At 43.0% G+C, this 24,484-nt stretch overlaps 1 protein-coding gene across 5 annotated transcripts; it reads right to left on the bottom strand.

Moving 5' to 3' along the window:
* Window positions 1–1,090: 1,090 nt before the first annotated feature.
* SUT2 (sucrose transporter 2) lies at window positions 1,091–11,893 on the bottom strand. Of its 5 annotated transcripts, XM_087395100.1 has the most exons (14): window positions 11,485–11,740; window positions 10,902–10,967; window positions 10,628–10,726; window positions 10,427–10,491; window positions 10,247–10,331; window positions 10,026–10,059; window positions 9,836–9,935; window positions 9,579–9,654; window positions 9,126–9,458; window positions 6,612–6,755; window positions 6,293–6,526; window positions 6,086–6,149; window positions 1,684–1,727; window positions 1,091–1,582 (listed from the first exon to the last, which is right to left on the bottom strand). In XM_087395100.1, the coding sequence occupies exons 3-14, from the start codon at window positions 10,655–10,657 to the stop codon at window positions 1,409–1,411; spliced, it is 1,383 nt and encodes a 460-aa protein (XP_087251226.1). In that variant the 5' UTR covers window positions 10,658–10,726; window positions 10,902–10,967; window positions 11,485–11,740; the 3' UTR covers window positions 1,091–1,408. The 5 variants fall into 5 exon arrangements, with proteins under 5 accessions (XP_087251226.1, XP_087251227.1, XP_087251229.1 ...); XM_087395101.1 differs by lacking the exon at window positions 11,485–11,740 and having other exon boundaries at window positions 10,628–10,772; XM_087395103.1 differs by lacking the exon at window positions 11,485–11,740 and having other exon boundaries at window positions 10,427–10,466; window positions 10,628–10,772.
* Window positions 11,894–24,484: the final 12,591 nt, after the last annotated feature.

The raw sequence follows: 24,484 nt of genomic DNA, 5'->3' as shown, positions 1-24,484 counted from the left end.
TCACATAGCAAGGACAGCTACTATGACATCCCCACTAATGTCATTAGTGCCCAACATTGGGTGTAGACCGTAGTACAAAAATATGCACATACAAATCCACACCCACACATACTTAAGCACCCATTTATACAAAGTCCTCATACTGAGTTTCTGTCAGCACTCCAGAGGTGAAGGGCAAGCTCAACCATGACGAAGGCTAGCACTAAAGGAGAAGGCTAATCAAAAAGTAGTCCAAAAACTCTTCATTTGCTTGTTAAGCCTAAACGATTTCATTTTAGTCTCTCCCAAACGAGCATCTAAATCTAGATGATAGCGCAACACACCATTTAAGATTGAAAGAATTAACGCAATACCAACAGGCCACAACATGGGCGAAAACTTCACAAGGTGAAATTTGCATGTTCGCTAATACGGCAAAAGCATATACCTAGATGAATCCAAGAACATTCCCAAACTCATCCTCTAAAAACACAACCGAGTGCAGTTTTAATCTCGTGATAGTCACTCATAACGTTGAAAACCATAAACTCCACCACGCATAGCAAGGACTAGCTACTATGACATCCCCACTAACGTCATGAGCGCCCAATAGTGGGTGTAGACCATAGTATAAAAATATGCTCTCACATACAAATCCACACCCCCACACATACTTGAGCAACCATACTTGAGCAACCATTTATACAAAGTCTTAGTATTGAGTTTCTGTCGGTACTCAAGAGGTGACGGTCAAACTTAGCCATGATGAAGGCTAGCACCAAAGGAGAAGGCTAATCAAAAAGTAGTCCAAAATCTCTTCATTCAAGCTACAACTGCTTGTGAAGTCTAAACAATTAGTCTCTCCCAAATGAGCATCTAAATCTAGCTGATAGGGCAACGCACAATTTAATCCAAGAACTTGCCCAAGCTTATCCTCTAAACACACACCACATAGTGCAGTTTCAATCTCATGCCATATATCGTATTGCAAGTTTGTCTTATTATTGGTTTAAAGCAAGAGACTTACAAACAAAAAAAGAAAAACAACAATCAAAGGGCATATTTTTGCATAGTTTCAACACAATGCAAAGTGCCAACAATGAAGCTCTCTTTACCCTGGCAGACATCACAGAAGAAGATTCACAGGATAGATTCTCTAGTTTCGATAATAAAAATGAAACTAACAAGAATTTCCCAATTCGAATTACAGCACCTTTTTTAAATGACCTTAATCACTATGGAGAAACCTTCCATTAACTGGCTCAATCCCAAATCTACAAAATTGATGTGATATGGATTTTAGATACAAAGCAGTGTAGAAGGCTCTACCCACAAATAATCTTCGTGCTTTGAACCTCCTATAAAGAATGAAGTAAAAGAATGAAGCCGAGGCAGGTAATCTGGACAAATTAAGTGCAGGCAGTCCAAGTCAACCAAAGCCATGACCAACTGCAGGTCTATAACCTCCTCTTGTAAGTTGTGGCAATCGGATCACAGCAACAACCCCGGCTGCAAGAGCGAAAATTGCAGCAAAGGCAAAGGCCGGCTCATTGCCCCCTCCAAAGATGGCATCCCAAGGACCTGCTCCTAGGGCAACAACTATCTGCAATAACAAGCAGCTAAGGTTAGGTACACATCTTCTGGTCCTCATCATGTGACCAACCAAACATGAAAGTAATTAGCTGAGGAATGGAGAGTCAAGACCTGGGGTGCTACCACTGCAAGGTTCAAAATGCCCATAGCCAATCCTGAAAGACAATAATAATGATCACAATGCTATGTTTAAGCTTTACAACTGGACTCGCATGACATCAAGAAATTGTGCTTTGCTAGTATGTTGTATTGCTTTGAGTTTGGGATTAAGGCTGGACTTTTCAGATATGCAAACAACTTGAATCTTAAGGGAGGATATGTCCCAGGTGCTTGACTGTATATTGCATATGATAAGAAGAAAAAGGGGGTAAGACACTGAGAAACCACGGCAATATTGAAGAATACTTCAGCCAAGGAGCAGGAGATGTCAGTGCAAGTGCCAATTCAAACCCGATGGTAATAATGATAGAGGGGAAAGACCCAGGTGGCTGGAGGAGATAAATTGGCAGCGGATATTATGTGAGAATGGGCACATGCATGGGCAAACATCTACTTACATAGTGTAGCTGTGCAAATTTACGAGATGCAATCGATATAATAAATACATGAGAGAACCCCCCCCCCAAAAACAAAAAAAGAAGAAGAGAGGAACCTTCTATTAATGCTTGAAAGAAAAATAACAATCTATGATCTATCTGTGTGGCGCTGATCGTGGAAGAAAATAAAAAGAGTGCTGGCTGTTGTCCAGCTTGCTTCTAAAGGACCCAGCTCACTCCCTAGGGAATCTCAGAAACAGGGGCCAAGAACCAAGGTGTGGGACCATACAACCAACGGATGCCTCGATCTGTGAATGAGTAGAATACCCCTACAAGCCAAGGCTTGCAGAAATTTGCATGCCTTTCAGCAGTCATATGAGAACCCATCGTTCCTTGCTTACATGTGGCACACAAGGTATACACAATATTATGCCAAATAGTAACAATGGTGGTGGAGGTACCCGCTAGCCTCCCATCACAAACTGCAATAGGCGACCCAGGTGTGCCAAGCAGTAATGCTGGATACTATCTCCCAAAGACTGACGGGATGGAGAAATTGAGTCCAAGACCTTGATCCAGAAGACCTCTGTCCAACAATCCTGTATGCTGGTGAGACCATCTCGATCAAATAGACCCGTTGAGGTCCAATTGAAGTCCCGCTGCACCTCGGTGTCCAAGCCACAATCTGGAGGCCCCTTGCCAAATCCTCTATGCTGCAGGGCAGCTTCACAAACAATGCGGTATCATCTCACGTGGGAAGGACCTTTTGACCAAGTTTGAGGGTCTCTCTCTGCACAGCGGTGGCACCTCCCATCCGCTCGCATCTGCTCTAACCACAGGCCAATGGCCGATCCCCCATGGGCAACCATCCAAAAAAAATCTGTAATCTTCTGATGACAAAGGCTTGTCTATAGGCAGGACTAGAATCTAGTAATGACCTCTTGAGGCACTCTACCCAATGCCACTCTCTCTAAAGTGTCCACATGGCCGCATCTAGCTATAGACACCCACCTAGAAGGGCACCTTTGTAATCCTCTACGATTGCCTCGCCATGGACGGCCAAGATCACTCAGCCCGGGTTGTACCACTCGTAGGGGATAGCCCTCCCACAACCAAAGCCGCCTCCGAGATGTGTCCTACCCCAAGGTGATTTGTACTAGGTCAATGGTCCATCCTCTACCAAGACAACCCACGCCCTTGATCCGTTGCCAGTAGAGAAAATCCAAGGCCCCATCCAACCAAGGTTTTCCTTTGCCTCTGGCTGAAGTAGGCCCCTTGGCCCCACTTTGTGGTGCATGGGGCAGGAAGTGCCAAGCCTTGATGCATGAAGAGGATCCTCAAAGGCACCCCTTTCCTAGAGAAAGGCCCATACCAATTTGGGGGATCTGAGGCTCTATGCAAACCATCCCTCTAGGACTTGGAGATGGTGGCCTCTATCTCCAATGTCCTAGTACTCGCCCCTCTAAGGTGCAAGAGGGCTCTTGCACATGCCTCGGTCTCTCAAAAAAGCTGGCTCCATGCTCCAAAGGATCTAGCCGGGCCGCTGTCCTACTATGTCCACCCTATGTGTGTACATTACCCCAACATGAATCCCTTCATATCTCGGACCACCGGATGCTAGAGTAGGGGCTAGTGCTCAAACTCTTCTTGACACCATGGGCTGGCTTGGATGTGTTCACCAAGCAAACGTTGCCACACCCTATGTAAGCTCCTCATCAATGGTGACCCCTTCCCTATGACAGAAGATTCAACGGTGAGACTACTGCCACCGTCCTCCCGTGTGGGGAGTCTTCTTGAGAAGCCCTCGCCAAAACAGGAGCTTTCGGGGCTCCGAACCTAGGGTGAGGCCGCACAATATAAGATTGTCAAGCAAGGCTCTGCTCTACATCTGTAGATCAATGAGGCCAAGTCCTCCCTCCAACTCGGGAAAAATGATCGTTTGCCAAGGGGTCGTGGTTCTAGTATCCTCTGATCCTACCCACAAGAAGTTGTGTATCAAGCACCTAAGTCGTCCCATGCATCCCCTATGAGAGCACCAAAAAGAGGCTATGTACCAAGCCACGGCCAAGAGGACCTGGTTGGCCAAGAGAGCCCGCCCCACTAAAAAGAGTTTGATCGAGCACCAATATAGAAGCTTGCACCGTACACTCTCTAAGCACCAAGAAATCTGTAGCTTTGCTGAAATAACATTGCCTACCTGACTACAAACTAACTAATGTGTTCCAATTGATCCTAGCCCCAGACGCCCAGTACAACCGAGGACATACCAAACCCTCTTTAAGCTCTCAACAGTGCACTCCACAAAATGGGCCGTATCATCTACAAACTCCTCACCAACAAGAGGCTATGTACCAAGCCATGACCAAGAGGCACTTGGTTGGCCAAGAGAGCCCGCCCCGCTAAAAGGAGTTTGATTGAGCACCAATAAAGAAGCTTGCACCGTACGCTCTCTAGCACCAAGCAATCGGTTGCTTTGCTGAAATAACGTTGCCTACCTGACTACAAACTAACTAATATGTTCCAATTGATCCTAGCCCCAGACGCCCAGTACAGCCGAGGACATACCAAACCCTCTTTAAGCTCTCAACAGTGCACTCCACAAACAGGGCCATATCATCTACAAACTCAAAGTAACTCCTACGAGCTCCACCGAACGAAGAAAATAGCCTAAAGCCTCTGCCACGAAAAGAAAAACAAGGCTAGGGGGCAACCTTAGCGCACTAAGTGGGAAAGAAAGGCCTTCTTGTATGACCTCCTAAAAGCATCTGACAAAAACTCCGTGCATATAGAGCATAGACCCGCCAAATCCACTGGTTCAAGAAACCCATCCTCCGCATGGTAGGTCCAATCCACCTTGTTATATGTCTTCTCAAAGGACTTTGATGGGGTAAGACTCCTTGTGGACCCAGTCAACTACCTCCCAGAAAGTGAAGATGTTATCTAGGACGTTGTGTTCCTGAGCAAAACTTGTTTGCATGTCATAGATAATGTCATGGAGGTGGGGTCAAAACCACAAACTCAAGGTCTTGGCTAAGATCTTGTAGGTGGTGTCCAAGAGGGTGATCGAGCACCACTGTTGGATATCTGTATGATCTCCCCCTTTCCAACAAACAAATCCAGCCCCAACTGAGTGATTGGGGGAGCAATCTTGAGTCGACGATCTCCTGGAAGGCCAACTGCACGAGAGCATGAATGACCTCCCAAAAACACCTTAAGAAAAACGGTGTCAGCCTATTCTCACTTGGGCACTTCGATGGCAAGAGGGCCCCCAGGGCCTTGTCTATGAAAGGAGCCTCCACTTGGCTCCTGATGCATGGGGTGACCACTGAGGGGATGTGAGCCAACCTACCTCTCAAGATGCAAGACCTAGGGGGACTCCTCCGTCCGAAAAAGCTAGCAGTAGAACGAGGTGGAGGTCCGAGTGAATCTAGACTCTCTAATCTCATAACCGCTCTAGTTGAGTCCTTGCCGAGCACGGGTCCAGAAGAACTCAAGACCTCTGCCCTACAAATCTTTGTGACCTAGAGATCAGGCCGCATGCTCGTGTCTGTCCGCAAGCCACTGTGAGGTAGGGTCCTACTCCCAAGTCTCCCTATGGAGACCACGTCTGTTGAAAAATGGAAGGAAGTTGCTTGCTAAAGGCCAACTCCCGCACAATGGAAGATTCACCCCGAGATCACAAGATACTTAAAGGAACACAACTCAAATACATGTGCTTACTTAAATTTTAAGAGGGAAACTCAGATCTGAAAGAGGACTTAGATGTAAAGCCAAGACAGAATAGAAATATAGAGGAAAACCATGTACAAAAACTTGCCAACACATGTATACGATGACGTAGATGTAGATGTAATGTAAATGTACATGTACATTTACGATGTAGATGTAGATGTAGAAGCAAATGTACGATGATGTACCTTTACATGTACATGTATATGTATATGTAAAACAAAAGACATTTGACTCAGAATGCACACCTTGTCCTCCTCCAGAATCTGCAGCCAACTCTGCCGTGATGGAGTAAGGTACACTATATGTAATCTGCAAAATTACATGAATGTGAACCTTCTTGAGATAGAAGTAACATCGACACCCTCCGACTTTTGTATTAGCAGGTACATAAATGAGGAAATGCTACTGTAATGAAACTTTAAATGCTCATCTTGGCAATGAAAGAGACGTACGGCCAATGGTAGACCAAGCAGGGCAAAAAGCACAATTGCTGCAATTCGTGCCCAATCAGCATACGTATACATGTGCTGGCCCCCAGACGACTCCTTCCGGACTGCCAGTGCAGTTATAAGAGCCGTGCTAGCCATGCAAATACATATCATGAAATTGCTTATAGCCCAAAGATACTTGGAACCTATCCAGCGGCACAAAGGATCGATCAGGAAAGAACCAATTGCAAGCACCACCTGCACAGAAAACCATTTTGCAGTATCATGAATGAAACAAGCACAAAGGATTGCTTGCATGTACAATCTATAAAGTGTTCCTTACAGAGTTCAATAATAAGCCAAACGCTCCTTTTTGGACTCCATTTTGGTACGCAACAGCTTTTTCTGCATCCCCCAATGGATCCCCCTGGAAAACCTCCCGTCCCATCCAGTCGGTATCAAAGAGAAAGAAGGGAAACCATGACAACTGCCACAACATTAAAACCAAAGTAAGTTCAAATTGTAAATACATGTACTTTAACGACTACAACATATAGCATGTGATTCTCTGGTTTAAAACAAACAATTACCTGCAGAATTCCATAAAAGAGAGTATGCACATGTAGGCGGGTAGGAGAAAGGTAGGCGCATTCAGAGAACCTTTGACCCGCAAAACCTAGGAGCAGAGAGCATTGAGCCTTAAAAAACGAAGTCTCCGATCTAGACAAACTATGGAGTTTCTAAAAGCTGTGAATCAATGACCCACAGCTTACACAACCACCAACCATTCCAATCGGAGAGGGTCTAATTCCACAAACTTATAAGGATGGTAGAGATTAGCCCTCGCAAGTGAAGTATGAGAACTGCAACTCAAAATGTAAGCCAATAAAAATGGGCACAACCTCTGAAGAGTAAGAGCAAGCCAAGTGGGAATAATATTGGAACTACGAGCTAGGGCCCAGACTCTCTGCCCCTTGCTACTAGCAGAGACATGCTACAACACAATTGCAAGAGGAGCTTGAACCAATGCATATAATTCCTTCAAATAAAATTGCTACGTAAAGCACTAGAGGCAATCTAGCACCAAGGCTGGTACAGGCAAAAAATGAATGGATGGATTTTCAAGAGATAGATGCATCAGACCACCATACAAACTGCCATTGGAGAGCTTGACACTAAAATTTATAGATGAAATATGGCACAACCCAAACAACCCAAAGAGAATATGGCATTGTACAAAAAGGGAATTAATCAAATAAGCTCGTGTGAGCCTGAGGTGAAGATGGGAAGATCGAAGAACCTATCGAAAAAGGACACAAATGGACACAAAAACACATGATATGTTAATCATACTTATTTGTAGAGCTCCAACTTTTGTGAGAACACCAGTCCCATAGATCCTGAAGGGTCTCAAGCAGACTTTAATACAACCATATCATCTCTCTCTCTCTCTCTCTATTGGAGGGGAACGCCATAGTCGAGGTGTCACTCTACTTAGAGGGGAACGCCATAGTCAAGGTGTCACTCTCGATATGGCTCATCGTATACAGAGATCACCGCGACCATGTCCTGAGCGCAGTGTGAGACGATCGGACAAAGGAGGATACACAATATCTTCGCATCCCACCAAAGAGCTACCATGGCACCAGGATCATAGAGGAAACTTGATCCCTACACTTGATCCCATTTTTTGGCACCTCAGGATTCTGAGTTTTGGTGTTTTTAGTACTAGTTTTGAGTTTTGAGTTTATTAGTATAGTACTCAACAAGGGCTTTAGCGAGCCCTTTGCTTCAGCACACAGTGGGTTGTATGGGTTACTTTTCATGGTTGTGCCTTGTCTCATATGCCTGCGAGGCCTCCCAAGACATTAATACATCCTCTCTCTCTCTCTCTCTCTCTCTCTCTCTCTCTGTGTCACACACACACACACAGAGAGGATCGGAGGAGTTGGAATGCTAAAAAGCAGATGGTTTGCAAGCTTGGACTATAGATGGACAGATTGCCACCATTTCAGTTAGTCTTGAGGCTCCATCCATTCCACTCACCTGTTAGGATGTGGACCAGGTCATCAGAGAGGACCTCCCGCAGCTCCACACATATGGGACCTGGTTAGCACCTACTGAGCTTTCGGTTAAACTCAGCTGCTACAGAGATCAATGCTTACGAATCTCAGAGGAGGGGTTTACCCAACCGCCAGGCTACAAACAGATTCATCTCCCACATGCATTTAGAATCTTGATAGGTCAGTTCAAGGTACTACACATAAGCTACGGGTTGAGACAGGGCGGACAGACAGCATTCCGCAAGAAAGAAGGATGTGCACTTTATGTGATATGCTTTCATAGAGCACATGCACAAACTGTGTGATCGAATTCTAAAAGTTGGCTTGACAATGTGACGACTAGACTTAAAAAAATTAGAGACAGCAACATACTCAATGAAAGACTAAATACATAACCTCCCACATATGCCTGCTTTAGCAAAAAGTCCTTTTAAGATCCCCAATCTGCCTGATGTTTTCTGACTTATGCATTGTGTTTCTTTGTTCCTTTCATTCCAAATTTCTTGTGCATGCCCATCCACAAACACCCTGTAATTTTCCTTGTTTTATACAAACATGAGCATGTGTTAATATGATTTAAAAAAAGAGTGCAGCCCTAAAACAAGGCTTACATATTAACTAAATTAAATAATTAAACGAAAGCTTTTTCACAAAAGTATATGGAGCAGAGAGGAGGGGAGGAGGTAGAAGGGGGGGAAGGGGGAGATTTGGGGGGGGGAAGAGAGAGAGAGAGAGAGAGAGAGAGAGAGAGAGAGAGAGAAGACTTGCATCTCAATGAGAAGAGGGAAACATACCCAGCAAAGAGCCATCACTACAAGGACACTTTTCATCTCAGGGGGGAGCTGTCTGGCACTAGTAAGAAGATTGACTAAAATGGCCCCAGGTCCTGTGCCTGTATTTTCAGCCTCTTCAAATTCTGTTCCAAATGAAAATGCAGCATTTTCATCAATATCACCATCTTTGTCATGAACCACCTCATTTGATATGCTCATGCCTTGCAACTCAACAGACTTCTCTAGCTGCACAGAGAGCAAAGGAGCAGCATCCCCAGATTGTATTTTTTTGGGCATCAAAGGAGTCTCCCGTGCAAAAAATATGGTGACCGCTGTACAAAACCCTAAAAAGACCTGTTATGGCAAATAGTTTGCAAGGAACTATTAGAGACATGTAGTATGTACAGCTTGCCATAGCCATTTTGCATATGAAGGAACCGCATACTTGAAAACAGAATCCCTGGCAACACTCACCACGGCAACGAGAAAGGCTGCTTTGAGATTTCCACAAGCTTCACAACAGGCACGGCTTAAAACGAAAGGAAACAATCTGCATATTAAAAGATTCCAATACATAATACGAAACAACAAAGATAAAAATGAGATAGCCCAGTGAATTTCTCTAATGGCACGCAATACAGAGAACTTGCCATTGCAAAAGACAAATAGATAGTCCAAATGCCATCAGATTAAGTATCATGTACATTTATCTTGAAAACCTAAGCCCTTACTTGTGCCATTCATCAAATGCTCCAGCTGAAAATCCCAGGACATTTCCAACGGCCATCCACAGACAAAATATGGCATTCGCAGTGTCACGCTGTTCTGGACCTGTACATAAAGCAGAAAATGTTTCATATCATCAATCCCCCAAAAAAATCAGAAGATAGACTCCAAATGCTAGTCACACACAAAACCCACCAGCTAGATCTGCAAGTAGTGCACGTGCAGGACCCTGGAAAACAAAAACCTGACATCAGAAAGGCCTACAAGCCACTAGCACTCTAATACTACCACACATAAGGCAAACATTTAAAGATAATTTTTATATACATAAATAACAAGCCCAAGCTTATTCCCAAACTTGAACAAAATACAAACACAACATTCCCATAAGATTTAACGTCAAATTATGTAATCACCTGAACTGTGTTGTTAGCAAGGTCCAATAGCCAGAAACCCATAATAAAAACCCCAGCAGCCCAGGGCCGTACAACTTTGTTACTCCTGCAGATTTACACCAATAATTAGTGCCAATACAAAGATGTTTGTCGCCATTCCAAACAATCCACATGCCAGCTTCAAACAATATCAGCACTCACATGCAGTCTTTGTGACTGTCCCCAAGCAGATATCCGATATCTGCAGCAAATCCTATGATTGTCACCTGATTGGAACATTGAGAGTTGTGCATAATTAAATAAAACCATACTGGCATATTTCCACGTAATAATGTAGTGGTAAAAATGGACCGCGTCTTTCCCAGCATTGAAATTTAAAAGGTTGAAAAAAAGTTCACTTACTGCCACACAGATCAAGAGTGCTCCACCCATAATAAAGGGGCGCCGGCGCCCCAACTTTAACTTGCACTTGTCACTCCAAATACCAACACAAGGTTGTACCTCCATTCGAGCATCCAAATTGATCTCTCAGTATAATCATGCCACACTGGAATACTTATTTGCAAAACGCCTCAGCATTAAACCCCAACGTACCACTATGAGAATAGAACATTAATTGTGAACTTAGGAATATAGAGAATTTCAAGAATGAAGAAAAGAATGGGGAGGTCTTTACCACAAGGCCTGTGATTGGGCCACAAAGCCAGATGAAAGATGTAAAAGCATGCTCTATTCCCAACGTCTGTCACCCACCCATCAAGAACAGGGCATGTCAAAGAAGAGTTGAAAGCACAGATTTTATGCAAAGTTGTCCTCTAATGCGCTGGAGGTAGATCTTAGCCTTCAGCAGACATTTAGTCTCGGTCATAAAAGAGATAAGCTCCTTGTATCGTGAAATTCAAGAAATGGCATTCCAAAAATAACATGTGTTAGCAGGCATCCAAACCAACTTAGTGTCAGAGCAGAGATTTTTGTCTTATAACTTTACTAAACGTGGTTGCGAATTAGCAACAACCATTGTTTTCATAGTTGTCGGACTTCAATTGAAGAAGCGCAAATTACAGTGTGAGCTTTCAAAATAGAAACCTCGAGATCCTGCGGATCTAGATTTTCGGAAACAGCTTTGGACGAACATAATGCGCATATCCGAGAATTGTCCAGTCGATTTTTAGTACGTAAAACCGAAAGGAAGGATGCCCACACGACACCGAAATTCGGCAGATCTTGATACAAAACATGCAGATCAGAGACAACATTACCTGAATATAGGGAGTGAGAAGCGACAGCTGCAGGGCCCAACCGAACTGGACGCCAGCGGCCACGAAGGAGGAGAGTCCGAGGGTGACGACGGAGAGGCCAGCGGAGCGGGGGGAAGGGCTGGCGTGGCCATTAGAGTCACGTCTGTCGGGGGGGAAGTCGATGGAGGAGGTGCGATCAGCAAGGGAGGAATGATCGGGAGGGGGTGTGGGTTCTGAGAAGGGGAGATCGGGGCGGGAGGGACGGAGGCGGGGGGCGAGGTGGAGGCTCTTGGGCGCCATGGGAGAGGGCAGGAAGGGCAAGGGGGAGCATAAGCGAAGCTGTCTGGCTATGGAGGTCCAGAGCTCCAATGGCTATGGCTATGGAGTCCACAAGCTCTACCGGAAAATTTCACACACTTCTGACGAAGAAGACGGTCACCTGTCGCCATATAAGCGGCTGATCACCCGCGTCCTTCAATACATGTCACCTAAGCACGAAAGAGGGGCGGCACAGACGAGAGAGAGAGAGAGAGAGAGAGAGAGAGAGAGAGGTCAGGCACATGTCTCTCTTCTGATAGCATTCCGTCAAGAAGATTTCTACCGGCGGTAATCGGAATCATGGACACATGTCAACCTGAAGCTCATCTATCGAAGTCACGGGCACATGTTAAGATCGATATCCGATAGGTGAGAGAAGCATCCCTATTGGATATTGGGTTGTGGCCACCTGCCACTTACCCTAAATCATGCCTTCATAAAGCTGGGTTATAAAGCTGGGTTAAACAAGGTTTTGTGGTCATGAATATAAGATTCTTACATCAAGCGTATTTCATTTTCCTCTTTGAAAAATATGAAATGGTAGTTAGAGCCCTCCAACAGGGGCTCTAGACGCTCAAAAATCAACCTTTGTATTTGGAGAGCTGGTCTCCTAACTTCAGTCTTGATAATCCAAGATCTACAACCCTCCCCGCTTGGGTTGAGCTATTGGATCTTCCATTTTCCCTTTGTAATCAAGTTGCTTCTCTTTGTAGTAGCTTAGGGGAAGTAGTTAGTATTGAAAGAGAGGATTTTATGAATCCTAGAGGCAACCCTCAAGTCTCTATTTAGCTTTAAAGACCTTTTGATAAAGACTTGATGACATGTTTTTTCTCCTAAATAAAAGACGAGATATTTAGGGAGCAGCCCTCATACATAAAATTCTTCTCAAATTGTACTTCCTGTGTGGTATTTCCATCCACACAATCAAGGGCTGCACTTTAAAAAAAGTAAGACCAAAGTAGCTCTTGCTACCCCCCCTTAGACTCCCAAAGAGGAGTGGGTTTCTAAACCTGCTAGCCCTCCTCTTACTCTCCCAACTGCGACACCTATTAACCCTCCTAACCCCAACCCAGTGAAGGTGGAACCTAGAGATGATAAGGGATAACCCTCCCTTACTACAAAAAATCCTTGTGAAGTTCTGGCTAGTCAAGAGATAGATGAGGTTGTGCAAGATAGACCTAAGGAAGAGGTCAAAATTGGTTGGTATCAAGAATTCAAAGATGAGGTAATCAAGAAGGATGACATGTTAATAGAGGAGAATGAAGTAGAGTCAAAGGAAGGCTTCCCCAAGTAGAGAAAGATATAACCGTTCAAGGGAAGGCCTTAGCAGTTATTCAAAACAAGGGAAGACTTTCTTAGGTAAAGGATGATTTTGCTCATGCCAAGAGCCCCAACCCTAAGGCTAAAAAGGGACAAAATAAGCATGGTAAGTAAATCTATATCCTTCCTCACACTTAATCGTGTGTAGACTTATAGACCCCTCAAGGGGATGGATTCTTGCAAGCTGGCTGAGAGAGAATTTTCTTTCACCAAGTTTTTTGGCTTTATAGGAGGTCAAGGTTGAGAGCTATAGATAGAAGCAGGATCTGGTTTTACACTCACCATGATGTAGGCAAAGGAGGTACTACAATTGGGATATATTGTTTCATTTTAAACAATACACATGTATTCTCCTCTCTTGCTTTGTCAAATCACAAACCACTGAGATGATGGTTTGTTATTTTGGGCTAGGGAGAAAAGGGCCCCATCTTGGTTCAAGGATGACCCTGTTTTGTTTCACTTCAAAATAATGTAGAAACAAATATTAGAGCCTTGGTCCTTTGCAAAGGATGCTGAGGAAAGTGCTGCTGATTATTGGTAAAGAGCTATCAGAGCTACCCAAATTGTCTTAAGAACAGCTAGAAAGACACCATAAAAAATAGAGCCAAGAGAATGGATAAGACAACAAAAATTATGGAAAACCCTACAATCTTGAAAGCCTCCTGGGAAAATGGATAGACCTACAAAGGAGGCTTTCAAGTTTATCAAACGGAAGAGACTAAAATGAGGAGGAAAATCAAACTTTATTATGCAGCATTTTAGGAACCTTTTTTCCTCCTCAATACAAGTCAACGAGGATGTGATTCATGCAAGAAGGATGTGTCAGCTAGCTAGAAAGAAATTTGTGTAGAAGATTGATGCTTTATTTCTAGAGACACCTCTATCTCTGTAGGAACTCAAAGATGTTGTTTTTGTAATGAGGATGGAAATATGCCAAGCTAAGATGGCTTGCCAATAGAGTACTACACGATGTTTTGGGAGGTGGTGGGACCCAAGTTGCTAGATGTTTGGCAAGAGAGTCTGCAAAAATAGCAACCTCCTACACATATCAATGGTGGGGTTATAAAACTCATTCCCAAAGAGGGCAGCAAGGATGTAATAAAAAATTGGAGACCCTAAACTATGTTGAGATGTAGCTACAAAATATTTGCCAAGGCACTTGCCTTTAGAATTTATAAAAGCATGGATTCGTGGATTCTACAGGAACCCAAAAGCTTCATAAAAGGAAGGCACTTGTTGGAAGCCATTATTGACTTGTGGGAAGGATGTGATTATGCAAGGGACACCAAGTAGGATACCTGTTTCAACAAGGTTGATTTTGATAAAGCTTATGATATGCTAGAATGGGATATCTTGGTGCAAGCTTCACAAGATATGGGTTTAGCTCCCAACTTCATCACTTGCATTAATCTCTTATTGACAAATGCCTCAGCTAAGGTCTATGTCAATGGAGAAATGATAGAATCCTTTTTGTTAAAGAGATCCATAAGATAGAACTGCCTTATCTCCCCTTTGTTATTTGCCATAGCTTAGGAATCTTTTAGTTGGTTGCTGCTCCTATATAGAACCCATCAAGGCAAACTCAAGGGTATTGCTCTTCCCTTAGGAATTGTATGGTCAACCAACAGTTTGCTGATGATACCAACTTAACCCCAAGGAATTCATCGTAGGATGTCACTATGGTTTTAGAATGCCTTGACCACTTTTACAAAGCCTCTAGGTCTCATATTTACAATTTTGAATTGTTTCTTTTCCATGCACTTGATTGCTATATGACTCATAAGCATGCCAAAGGTCGTTGCATTTCATAATACATAGCATCAAACTTGATAGTGTGCCCTTTGGCCTATTTCTGTTTTGAAGCATTTTAGGCCACATTGCACTTGTTTGGATAACCAATGCTGCTAACGTGTATCGTCAGAGGGGGGAAAACCGGCAACTAAAACATTTGCTACTCCCGCACATTTCAAATTTTCACACTTCTCGCCCATCATATCTTGGAAGATTAAGTACCTGCAACTTGCCCTCGCCTTGCAAACGCCCTGCAATCTGGATGCACCTCGACATGACCTTGCACAGACTTTGGTTTGGCATTGTCTTCTTTTGGGTAAAATGTCTTCTATTCTTTGCTTGCCTCACCAGCTAGCTTCTCTGGGTATCGTGGCCATGGCGTCAATGGCAACATTGCAAGAGAAGTAGAGAGAGGCTACGAGACATGAAAGCTGAAAAGCCTAGTCAAGGCACAAGGAACAGATTGTAGGTCAAGGAAAGCGATGGCACGGTATCAAAATAGTAAACGGAAGACACTTTTGCGACATCTGTGAAGGGAGAAACAACAAGAACAAAGAAGAATCCTTCTAGAGTAGCAGTAGGAAGTGGTTGTAATAAATGCACGCATTCGATCATTGCCATCGGAGCGAAGAACACGAGCTACAGTGTCACGATTGGTGGGAGCATTTGAGGCAACAACATTAGGCCATTGAGGTGATTACCAGTCTCGAGTCTTCACAAGCTTTAGCCTGCACCCTAAAGTTCATAGAGTAACAACCCTACCAACACTTCGGGAGATGCACTCCCATGAGGTGATGCTCTCTAGCCAGAGAAATGGCGTATTAAAAGTGAAATGGGTGCATATCTTAGATCAACTAGCTGCAAAGAGGGTGACATTAGTTATATTGGTGTCCCTTGAAACAAAGGAGAAACGGCTTGGACACACAATTGCAAGGATGTTGTCAATCAGAAGCACCAACATGGCTCCAACGGTTGAATGTAGGGTAGAAGTAATGCACGATCATCCCGATCCAAGAAGTCAGTGGGCTTCAACAAAACACAAGAAAAGGAGAGATAGTGCGGAAGTCGTTGTTACAGTGCGGAAGTCGTTGCTATAGTGACGAGGTTCTGGCATGAAAATACGAGAGTTTCTCCAAATAGAAAGGACATATGTAAAACGTGGACGGGATGTAAGGTGTTTGAGGAGCACATCATACACATGCTTGATACAACGCATATCAAGGGTGCCTAAACCAGCCCGGAGATTGTTTGTGATTGTGCTTTGGGATAGTTTACTTGTTTCATTTCTTAAACCAAGCTTGGACAAAATGTGAGTGTCCTAAACCAGCCCGGTGGTTGGAACATCATGCAATCGTAGGCTAGTTCAGCTCAATTGCCAATTATGTGATTGTCCTAAACCAGCGTGGTTGAACAAACATTAGTTGTTATCCGACTCAATGGCATGGTTAAGCAGAAATTAACAACAATATATTGTTATTTTACTAAACTAGTCCGGTGTTTGGAACATCATGCAACCGTGTCTACTTCAATTCAATCACTAGTTATGTGATTGTCTTGAACCAGCGTGGTTGAATAGACATTAGTTGTTGACCAGCCTGGTGGTTGAAATTATTGTGTTTCTTAGTACTTAAATACATTAAATTTAATTTCTTGCTATTCGGGTCATATACCACCATTTCTAGACTGGGATGGCTTGGACTTAATGTGATTATCCTAAACTAGCCCAGTGGTGCTGGTTCAAGACAAACAGCAGTTACTGACTGAAATTGTGAAATTCATAAATGAAAATCAATATATTGTTACTTTCTAATTGTGAAATATATTTTCTAATCGTGAAACTCAAAAATGGAAAGCAATATACTTGTCATTGTCCTAATATGTGAAGTTGAGACCGTCAGGCTAAACTAGCCGTCGACGGTTGAAATTGTGATGAGAGTGTCCTAAACCATCCCAGTGGTTGGAATTGTGACTGTCCTAAATGTGTCCTAAACCAGCCTAGTGGTTGACTATCCTAAATGTGTCCTAAACCAACCCGGTGATTGAAATTGTGACTGTCCTAAACTAGCCCGGTAGTTGAAATTGTGACTGTCCTAAACCAACACAGTGAAACTGAAAATTGTTTTGCTCCATTATATACTTTAATCAGACTGTGTTTTGTCTCGTTTTAGTAGTGCAAAAAGGGGGCTCAGTGTACTATTGTTCCATTTAAAAGAGGGCTCACTGTTTTGTTGTTCCCGCATGTTGGGTCAGCTGACGGACTTGTATCTCAAGTTTATGGATTAGAATCTGGACATTTCAATTGGGTAGAAGAGCTTTGAGCATTGTAAGCCCTGGTACGTCTTAAAGACGGGAATGTTTGTTGTTTCAAAACACACATAGACTTTGACCTGGCCCAGCAAGATATGAATAACTCAAGATCTGGTTGTGTTGGAGCATTGCTCCATGGGGATCGATGCCCATGTCTCCCCAATGAATGTGCAGTCTATAGGTCACTTGGATCCTCATCATGTTTTGCAAGGGAGAGCAAGTTTTGTAGCCTAAGATCTCTGTGGGAGCCAGTGGTTTGTCCAAAGGGAGACCATGAGTGGCACCGCATTGAATGCATTTATGGCACATGCAATCATCGCAGTCTGAAGTTGAAGAAGAAGACATTTGTGGCACATGCAAGCATTGCAGTCTGAAGATGAAGAAGAAGACATTTCATGTCTGTCCAAATGAAATGAGGGAAGACAACCATGTTGCTCTAAAATGGAGGAGATTTGAAAATGTCAATGTTGAAGGATCCGATAAAAAGAGATGGCTACTGTCGTATAAGAGCACTCAGCCAAGGGAGCTTATAGGTCACATGGTTCAATCCATCCCAAAATATGTGCTTCATAATTTCATGCCAGTTGGCAGGATAAGCAGTTCAGGATGTGCCTTGCCAATTTCCCCCATGACACTATTGTCTCTCTCATAGATTTTGCTGAAACTTATTCATTTCGAGAACAAGATGAGATACAAAGCGCTCACTGGTACAACAAGCAGATAACAATTCTTGTGCATATCACATACAAGCATTTGCTTGATTCTTCTATACCTAATGCCAATCTACTTGTTGCTGACTCATAGAAATTCAGGTCAGTGCAACGCACATACCATTTCTACATTTTAGATGATAGGGAACATGTCACCTTATTTGTGCAGCATGCTTTACTACTGCATTGGGAATGGCTGAAAAAGAAAAATCCCCATGCAGAAAATATATAAAAAAATTGGGTGTGGTCAGATGGTGCTGCTTCTCAATTTAAATCAGCCCATGGATTCTACTTTGTTTGAAGGTTCAAATCCCTAACCGGCGGTCTAGACATGATGTGGAATTTCTTTGGGTCTAGCCATGGCAAGGGTGAACATGATGGATGTGGTGTTATTAAGCAAGCTCTGTTTAAACACCAATTAACATGCCTTGAAGAAAAACTCAATGAAGCCCATGATGTTGTAATATGACTTACAACCAACCTCTCCACAGGTGCGCATTCAACGTACAATAAACAAAGCCTTAAGAATACTATAGCACATAGAGTGTTCCATGAAGTGAAAGTGGATGAACTGCAAAGGAGAAGCTGGCATGATTGCGAGAAAATTAAAGGAGTTCATGGTCTGCACAACATATGGAGCTTTTCAAACAATCAACTGATTAAAACAAGAAAACTTTATTGTTTCCATAGTGCGTGCATCATAGGGGATCATGACAATTGTGAAAACATTGCAACTGCAGTTGTCGCTGCCTCTGGGGAAAATGAGGAAGATGACCCATACTTTTTGTTATAGTGCACAAAACCTAAGCACAAGGTTAAGCTAGCATTTAAGGATAATTGGGGAACAACCTATGAGAAGTGGGATGTAGTAGTCGGAGCTTTTTGGTACAAAAAACATCCAAGAGAGACCTGCTACATAAGAGTCCACAAAAATTTGTGTACTCTCATCCTAGTAAGACCTATTAAGTTCCAGATGCAACCTGTTCCACAACAAAAGAAGGTCAAGAGTGTCTTCAAATTGGATTTAGATGCGCATGAGAACATCTTGGGGTGTCTTGGAGTGATGGACGAGGATGACTGAGATAGTACTAAGAAAATGTAGTCTCATTGCAAGGAAACAATATTCCACTTATCCTAGAAAATGAAAAATGTATCTGAGACTACGCTTCTTTTAGTAAATCCCAAACTAACCACCGCACTTGTTTTGTAAATCCCAAATGATAAATCCCATGCTTGTTTTTAGTATATTCCAAACAATCACCACGCTGGTTTTATTAAATTATTTTTGTAAATCCCAAACGATAAATCCCATGCTTGTTTTTTATACAAACAACCACCGTGCTAGTTTTATTAAATCCCATAACTTGTTTTTAGTATATCCCAAACAACCATCGTGCTAGTTTTATTAAATTGTTTTTTACGAGAAATCCCATGCTTGTTTTGAGTATATCTCAAAAAACCACCGCACTGGCTTTATTAAATCCCATAACAAATCCACACATCCATAAATCCATTCATCTTTAAGAATAGATGCAAACCACCGCACTGGTAGCTTTTAATATCCTAGTGCAACCAACCACCGCACTGGTGACCACTTATCCTACACTACCGCCGTGCTATCCTAAAATTCATTGCACAATGCTAAACTAAAATAGTCCCCTTTAGACTGGTTAGCTTTAATTGTTAGGTTTCAACCACTCGGCTACTTAAAACATTTAAGTACTAACATGGAAGTAGATCGACACAAAATCAGGTATTACGAGCACCATAGATCATGGATAATGGTAGTCTGAGAAAGTCCACAAGTCCAAGAAAGGCTGCAAGATTTTTATTTTTTCAAAAATACAATGATATTTTGCAGCTCAAGGAAATTCCAAACTCCCAACTATCTTATCAACCTCTCTATAGCAAGCATCTCCCAGCTCTTTAGGCCAATCTGATGAACTATGTGACTGCCTGCTACAACTATCTACGACGAGAAAGTAGATTCTATAGCTCAATTTGCCATTTGGGCAAAAAATGCAAAAGTCAAGAAGCTCAAATTGAAGAAGGTGAGCGTGACTGCGAGGAAAAGGAGCCTGAAGGGAGGAACCAGTTCCCTTCAAGAAAGGAGCAAGAAGGGCCGAGCCTGCAACCAGGAAGCTCAAATCAAGGTAAGAGGAAGCGACATGAAGGGAGGGGCCAAGCCCCTGAAGGAAGGAACCAGGCCCCTTTAGGAAAGGAGCAAGGAGGGCCGAGCCTATAATCAGGGTGCTCAAAAAGGCGACCTACTTAAACCAATGTGGAACCAGCCCCCTGAAGGAAAGGAGTCCTTGAGATGTAATCTGAAGGAAAGGAGTCTTTGAGATGTAATCTATGTAATCTGTGTGTAATCTATTGAATTATTAATCTTCTCCAAAGTTTACTTGGGCAATGTTTTCTCAGCTATGTGACTATCTGATAGTGTCCTTTGACAGGCCAAGGACCATAATGTGAGATGAAAGATTTTGATTAAACAATTGATGTGAGATGAAAGATTTTGATTAGGCAACTAATGTGAGATGAAAGATTTTGATTAGATAACTAATGTGAGATGAAAGATTTTGATTAGAGAACTAATGTGAGACTGAAAGATTTTGATTACTATGTACACTGATCCACCTACTTCAAATCTATGGCATATGCTCATGTTCTATCTAAGAAAAATGTTGGATGACCTCCTTGCAGAAACAGACTCGAAGAAGAGGGAGGAAAATAGCTATAAGGAGGACAATCTTCGCAATTGGATGTATGATTTGGAGTCGGCAAAGATGGTGAATATTAATTTCCTTGGCTATCATTTTTCCTGCTACTTTAAGGTACCTGTCAAGCGCATGATGTAGGTTTCTTTTGGTAGGACGGTGCAAAGTTGTATAGAGAGCAAATACTAGGATGAAGAGGACCCCGAGCGAAAGGAGGAGTTACTATGGGCATACAAGTCGACAGAGGTAAGCAAGCAGTTGGTGGTCCAAGTGTGTAATGAGGTCTGCGGATCTATCCATGACCTAGGCAATGGCAAATGGCATTCTCTACATAGCGATCTTGCATGCACAAAAACCCCAAACGTCCACAAGGTGATAGCACGCAAGCCATCGGATTATGCAGTCATCTATGATGGGGGTATGGCAGACCATGCATTTCGAACCCTGCTACGTAGGATAGGCATCCGATTTAATTGTTGCATTTGTCAATACCATAGTCTTGCTCTGTACATGATGAAGTTGCTCCTTGATTCCTTCCTCCCTCATCCTAAGGCTACGGATGTTCTCCTTCATCTCCTCCACTCTTTGCTCACTCTGTGAAACAACTTCATATAAATCCCTCATCATCTATTGAAGCTACTTAAATTGCTCAAAAACATCAACATGGGCCATTTCCAAGACTTCCACTCTAGTTTGGAAATCTCTCACAATGACGGATTGCTTTTCAAAACTGTCAAAAGCCATGACAAGCTCATGCAAAACCCTATTGTAATCTTGTTGCAGGGTCTTGTAGCTTACTCTTTGAACTTCTAATAGTGTTTCGAGAAAACAACCCCCACCATGGTTGCTACAACTTGCTCCACCGTGGCTGCTCTCTACATCCTTCCTGGGGCCAGTAGAGCTGCCTCTTTGTCTTCTCCACCCCGGCTGCTCTCTGCCCCATCCTTCCTAGCCTTGAATCTCTCTCGCAGCTTCTGCATCACCGCTCTGGTTTCTGCATCCTCCCTTTTCAGCTCCTCCATCATCTGGTCCTTTTCAATGTTCAATGCATTCTGCATGTTGTAGGAGCAATTTGTAAAGACCCTCCTTTTCGGCTTTCTAATCTTCAAGCTCCTTTTGCATCATTTCTAGCTCCTTGTCTGCGATGTCCCCATCACTTCTAACTTCTTCAAGCCTATCTCGGAGCTCCTTGATGTGCTTCTTTACTTCTTCTCTTCTATGCCTTTCCATGTCAACCATTTTTGCAGTAGCCTTAACTTGCTCTTGTGCCTCCTCTACCTTGGCTTCTGCACCCTTCCTCAAAATTTTCTCAAGTTGCACTGCCTTTGCTGCATCGGTGGCTTTCTCTTGTAGAAAAGTCACCTTCTGAGACATCTTCATATTGTATTGCTCAAGAATCCCTTTGAGGGTAGATGTCATGGGCTTGAGCCACCACGGTGGCTCGAAATTTATAATACATAAGATATGTGGCATTTGGCATTTTACTACGTTGCTCTAATCTGCCCCTACTCTACTACTTTTCTCCACACACCCTCCTCCAGCTCTTTTTTGCCCCTGCTATATTTTGCTCCACGCTCCCTTCTCCAACTCTCGTCACTCATCTGCTCCCCTTCTCATCTGCTACTCACCCACTCATCTTCACCATGCCTACTACCCCCCCCCCCCTCGATGCAATGTGATCTCAATGTTATCTGCCTTCTCATATAAGGTGGTTGCGTTGCACTCACCTGGAGCAGAAATGCTGGGTGATGTATGGGTTCCCCCTAGACGTCGATAAAGGCCTCAGGATTTTCATAGAAGAGTACTCCGACTTGTTGGCGGGGCCGTAATCTGAGTCCTAGCAATGTGCATCGGTCTCTCTATCGTCTCCTCCATTGGCTCCCTAAAAATTTTTAATGCAACAAGTTGGGCTGGTGGCAATACTAAGTTGTACACATTTCCTCTTGCTCAACAAGGCTCATAACCACTTAGCAATGGTTGGATGTAATATTTTGGCCTCTTAGGCTCTTGGCTCACTGGATGTAATGTTTTGGTCTCTAAGGCTCTCAACAATTGCTGCGTTTTTATTACATTTATGTAATCTCTTTTTGTTCAATTTGTATGCATTTTTGTTAACTTATGGTTATGGTCGCTAGATGTAATCTTTTGGCCTTTAAGGCTCTCAACAATTGCTGAGTTTTTATAAATGTAAGATGCTATGTTCAAACTTTGCTCAGTATAAGTTGTTAATTTTTATACAACCTATTATTGGATGTAGATGTACATTGTAATCTCTTTTACTCAATTTTCACTCGATGAATTGTAGTTGATTATCTGGATGGCACCTATGGACCTCCAAGTCACCGCGGTGACTCGGAATACTTTTTCCCTCATTTATATTTACTACAACAAGGACTAAAATACCAGTAAAGTAAGACTATAATTTCCTTGGTTTAGGACCAAAATAGCGTTAAAGTAGCTCCAACGACACAACGTTGTGGTTGCATGGAGATACATCTATAAAAATATAATTAAACTTTCAAAAAATGCAATTGATGATATGGCCCTTGAGGGATCCCCTCTAGGGGCACGAACCATATTGTTGATATGGTCCGTGCCCCTAAAGAGGACCCCTCAAGGGCCATATCGTCAATTGCATTTTGCTTGGTTGCATAAGGAAATGCGTTTTCCTTCGTACAAAAATATATAACTCCAAGAACTAGCGTGGTGGCTATCATAGATCTCCTTCTATTTTCCAGTATGGTGGTCATCATAGAACTCCTCCTGTAATATGTAAAAATAGGTAACAGAGCTATAACTCTGCAGTGGTCGCTCCTAGAAAACCTTGAATTCTGGGCGATGATAGGTCATCAGCTGATGTGATGTTTAGAATGATAGATTGCGTCTCATTATTATGCCAAAAACTAGCGCGGTAGTCTCTCCAAGCCAACCTATGATTTGCATGGGCGCGTTGCCCAGTGGCAAGTGGCAAAGCTTCGATAAAAGACTGCGTGATGATAGGTGGTTAGGCTAGAGACTACATTGCGACGGTGTTTAGAATGATAGATTGTTTCTCATTATTCTGCCAAGAACTAGCGCGGTAGTCTCTCCAAGCCAATCTTGAATTTTAATGATATGCATGGGCGCGCTGCCCAGTGACAGGTGACAAAGCTATGGCAAAAGTTTGTGCAATGATAGGTTGTCAGGCCAGAGACTACGATGGATGAAGTAGTGCATAGCTACCATGTGTTGAGCTTTGCGGTGCTCAAAATAAATGGATTGCATCTCATTACAACTAAGAGCCCATTACAAAATCTAGCCCCAAAACTATGTACACTGATCCACCTACTGCGAATCTATGGCATACCCAAAAGACTTTGGAATGCTTTTGTTCTATCTGAAAACGATGTTGGATGGCGTCCTCGCAGAAATGGACCCGGAGAAGAAGGAGGAAAATAGCTGCAAGGAGGACATGATTCGATGGTGGGTGTATTACTTGGAGTCGGCACAGATGGTGAATATTAATTTCCCTGGCTATTGTTTTTCCTGCTCCTTTAAGGTACTTGTGAAGCTCGTGATGTAGGTTTCTTTTGGCAAGACATGATAGAGGTGCGAAGATGTATAGAGCGCAAAGACCAGGATGAAGAGGACCCCCAACAAAAGGAGGAGTTACTATGGGCGTAAAAGTCGGCAGAGTCAAGCAAGTAGTGTGTAATCCGAGTGTGTGAAGAGATCTGCCATTGTGCAGTAGACTGGCCTCAAGATCTGGGAGATGGTTGCTATAGAGGCTGATAAGATAGTTGGGAGTCTAGAATTTCCTTGAAAAGGCAAAATGTCATTGTGTTTTGAAATAATAAAAATCTTGCAGACATTTCT

Source organism: Dipteris shenzhenensis, chromosome 24, assembly GCF_047967505.1.
Source record: "Dipteris shenzhenensis isolate YYH24624 ecotype China chromosome 24, Dip_SZ_1.0, whole genome shotgun sequence".
NCBI classification, from domain to species: Eukaryota; Viridiplantae; Streptophyta; class Polypodiopsida; order Gleicheniales; family Dipteridaceae; genus Dipteris; species Dipteris shenzhenensis.
This window is presented reverse-complemented; position numbering and strand designations above follow the sequence as displayed.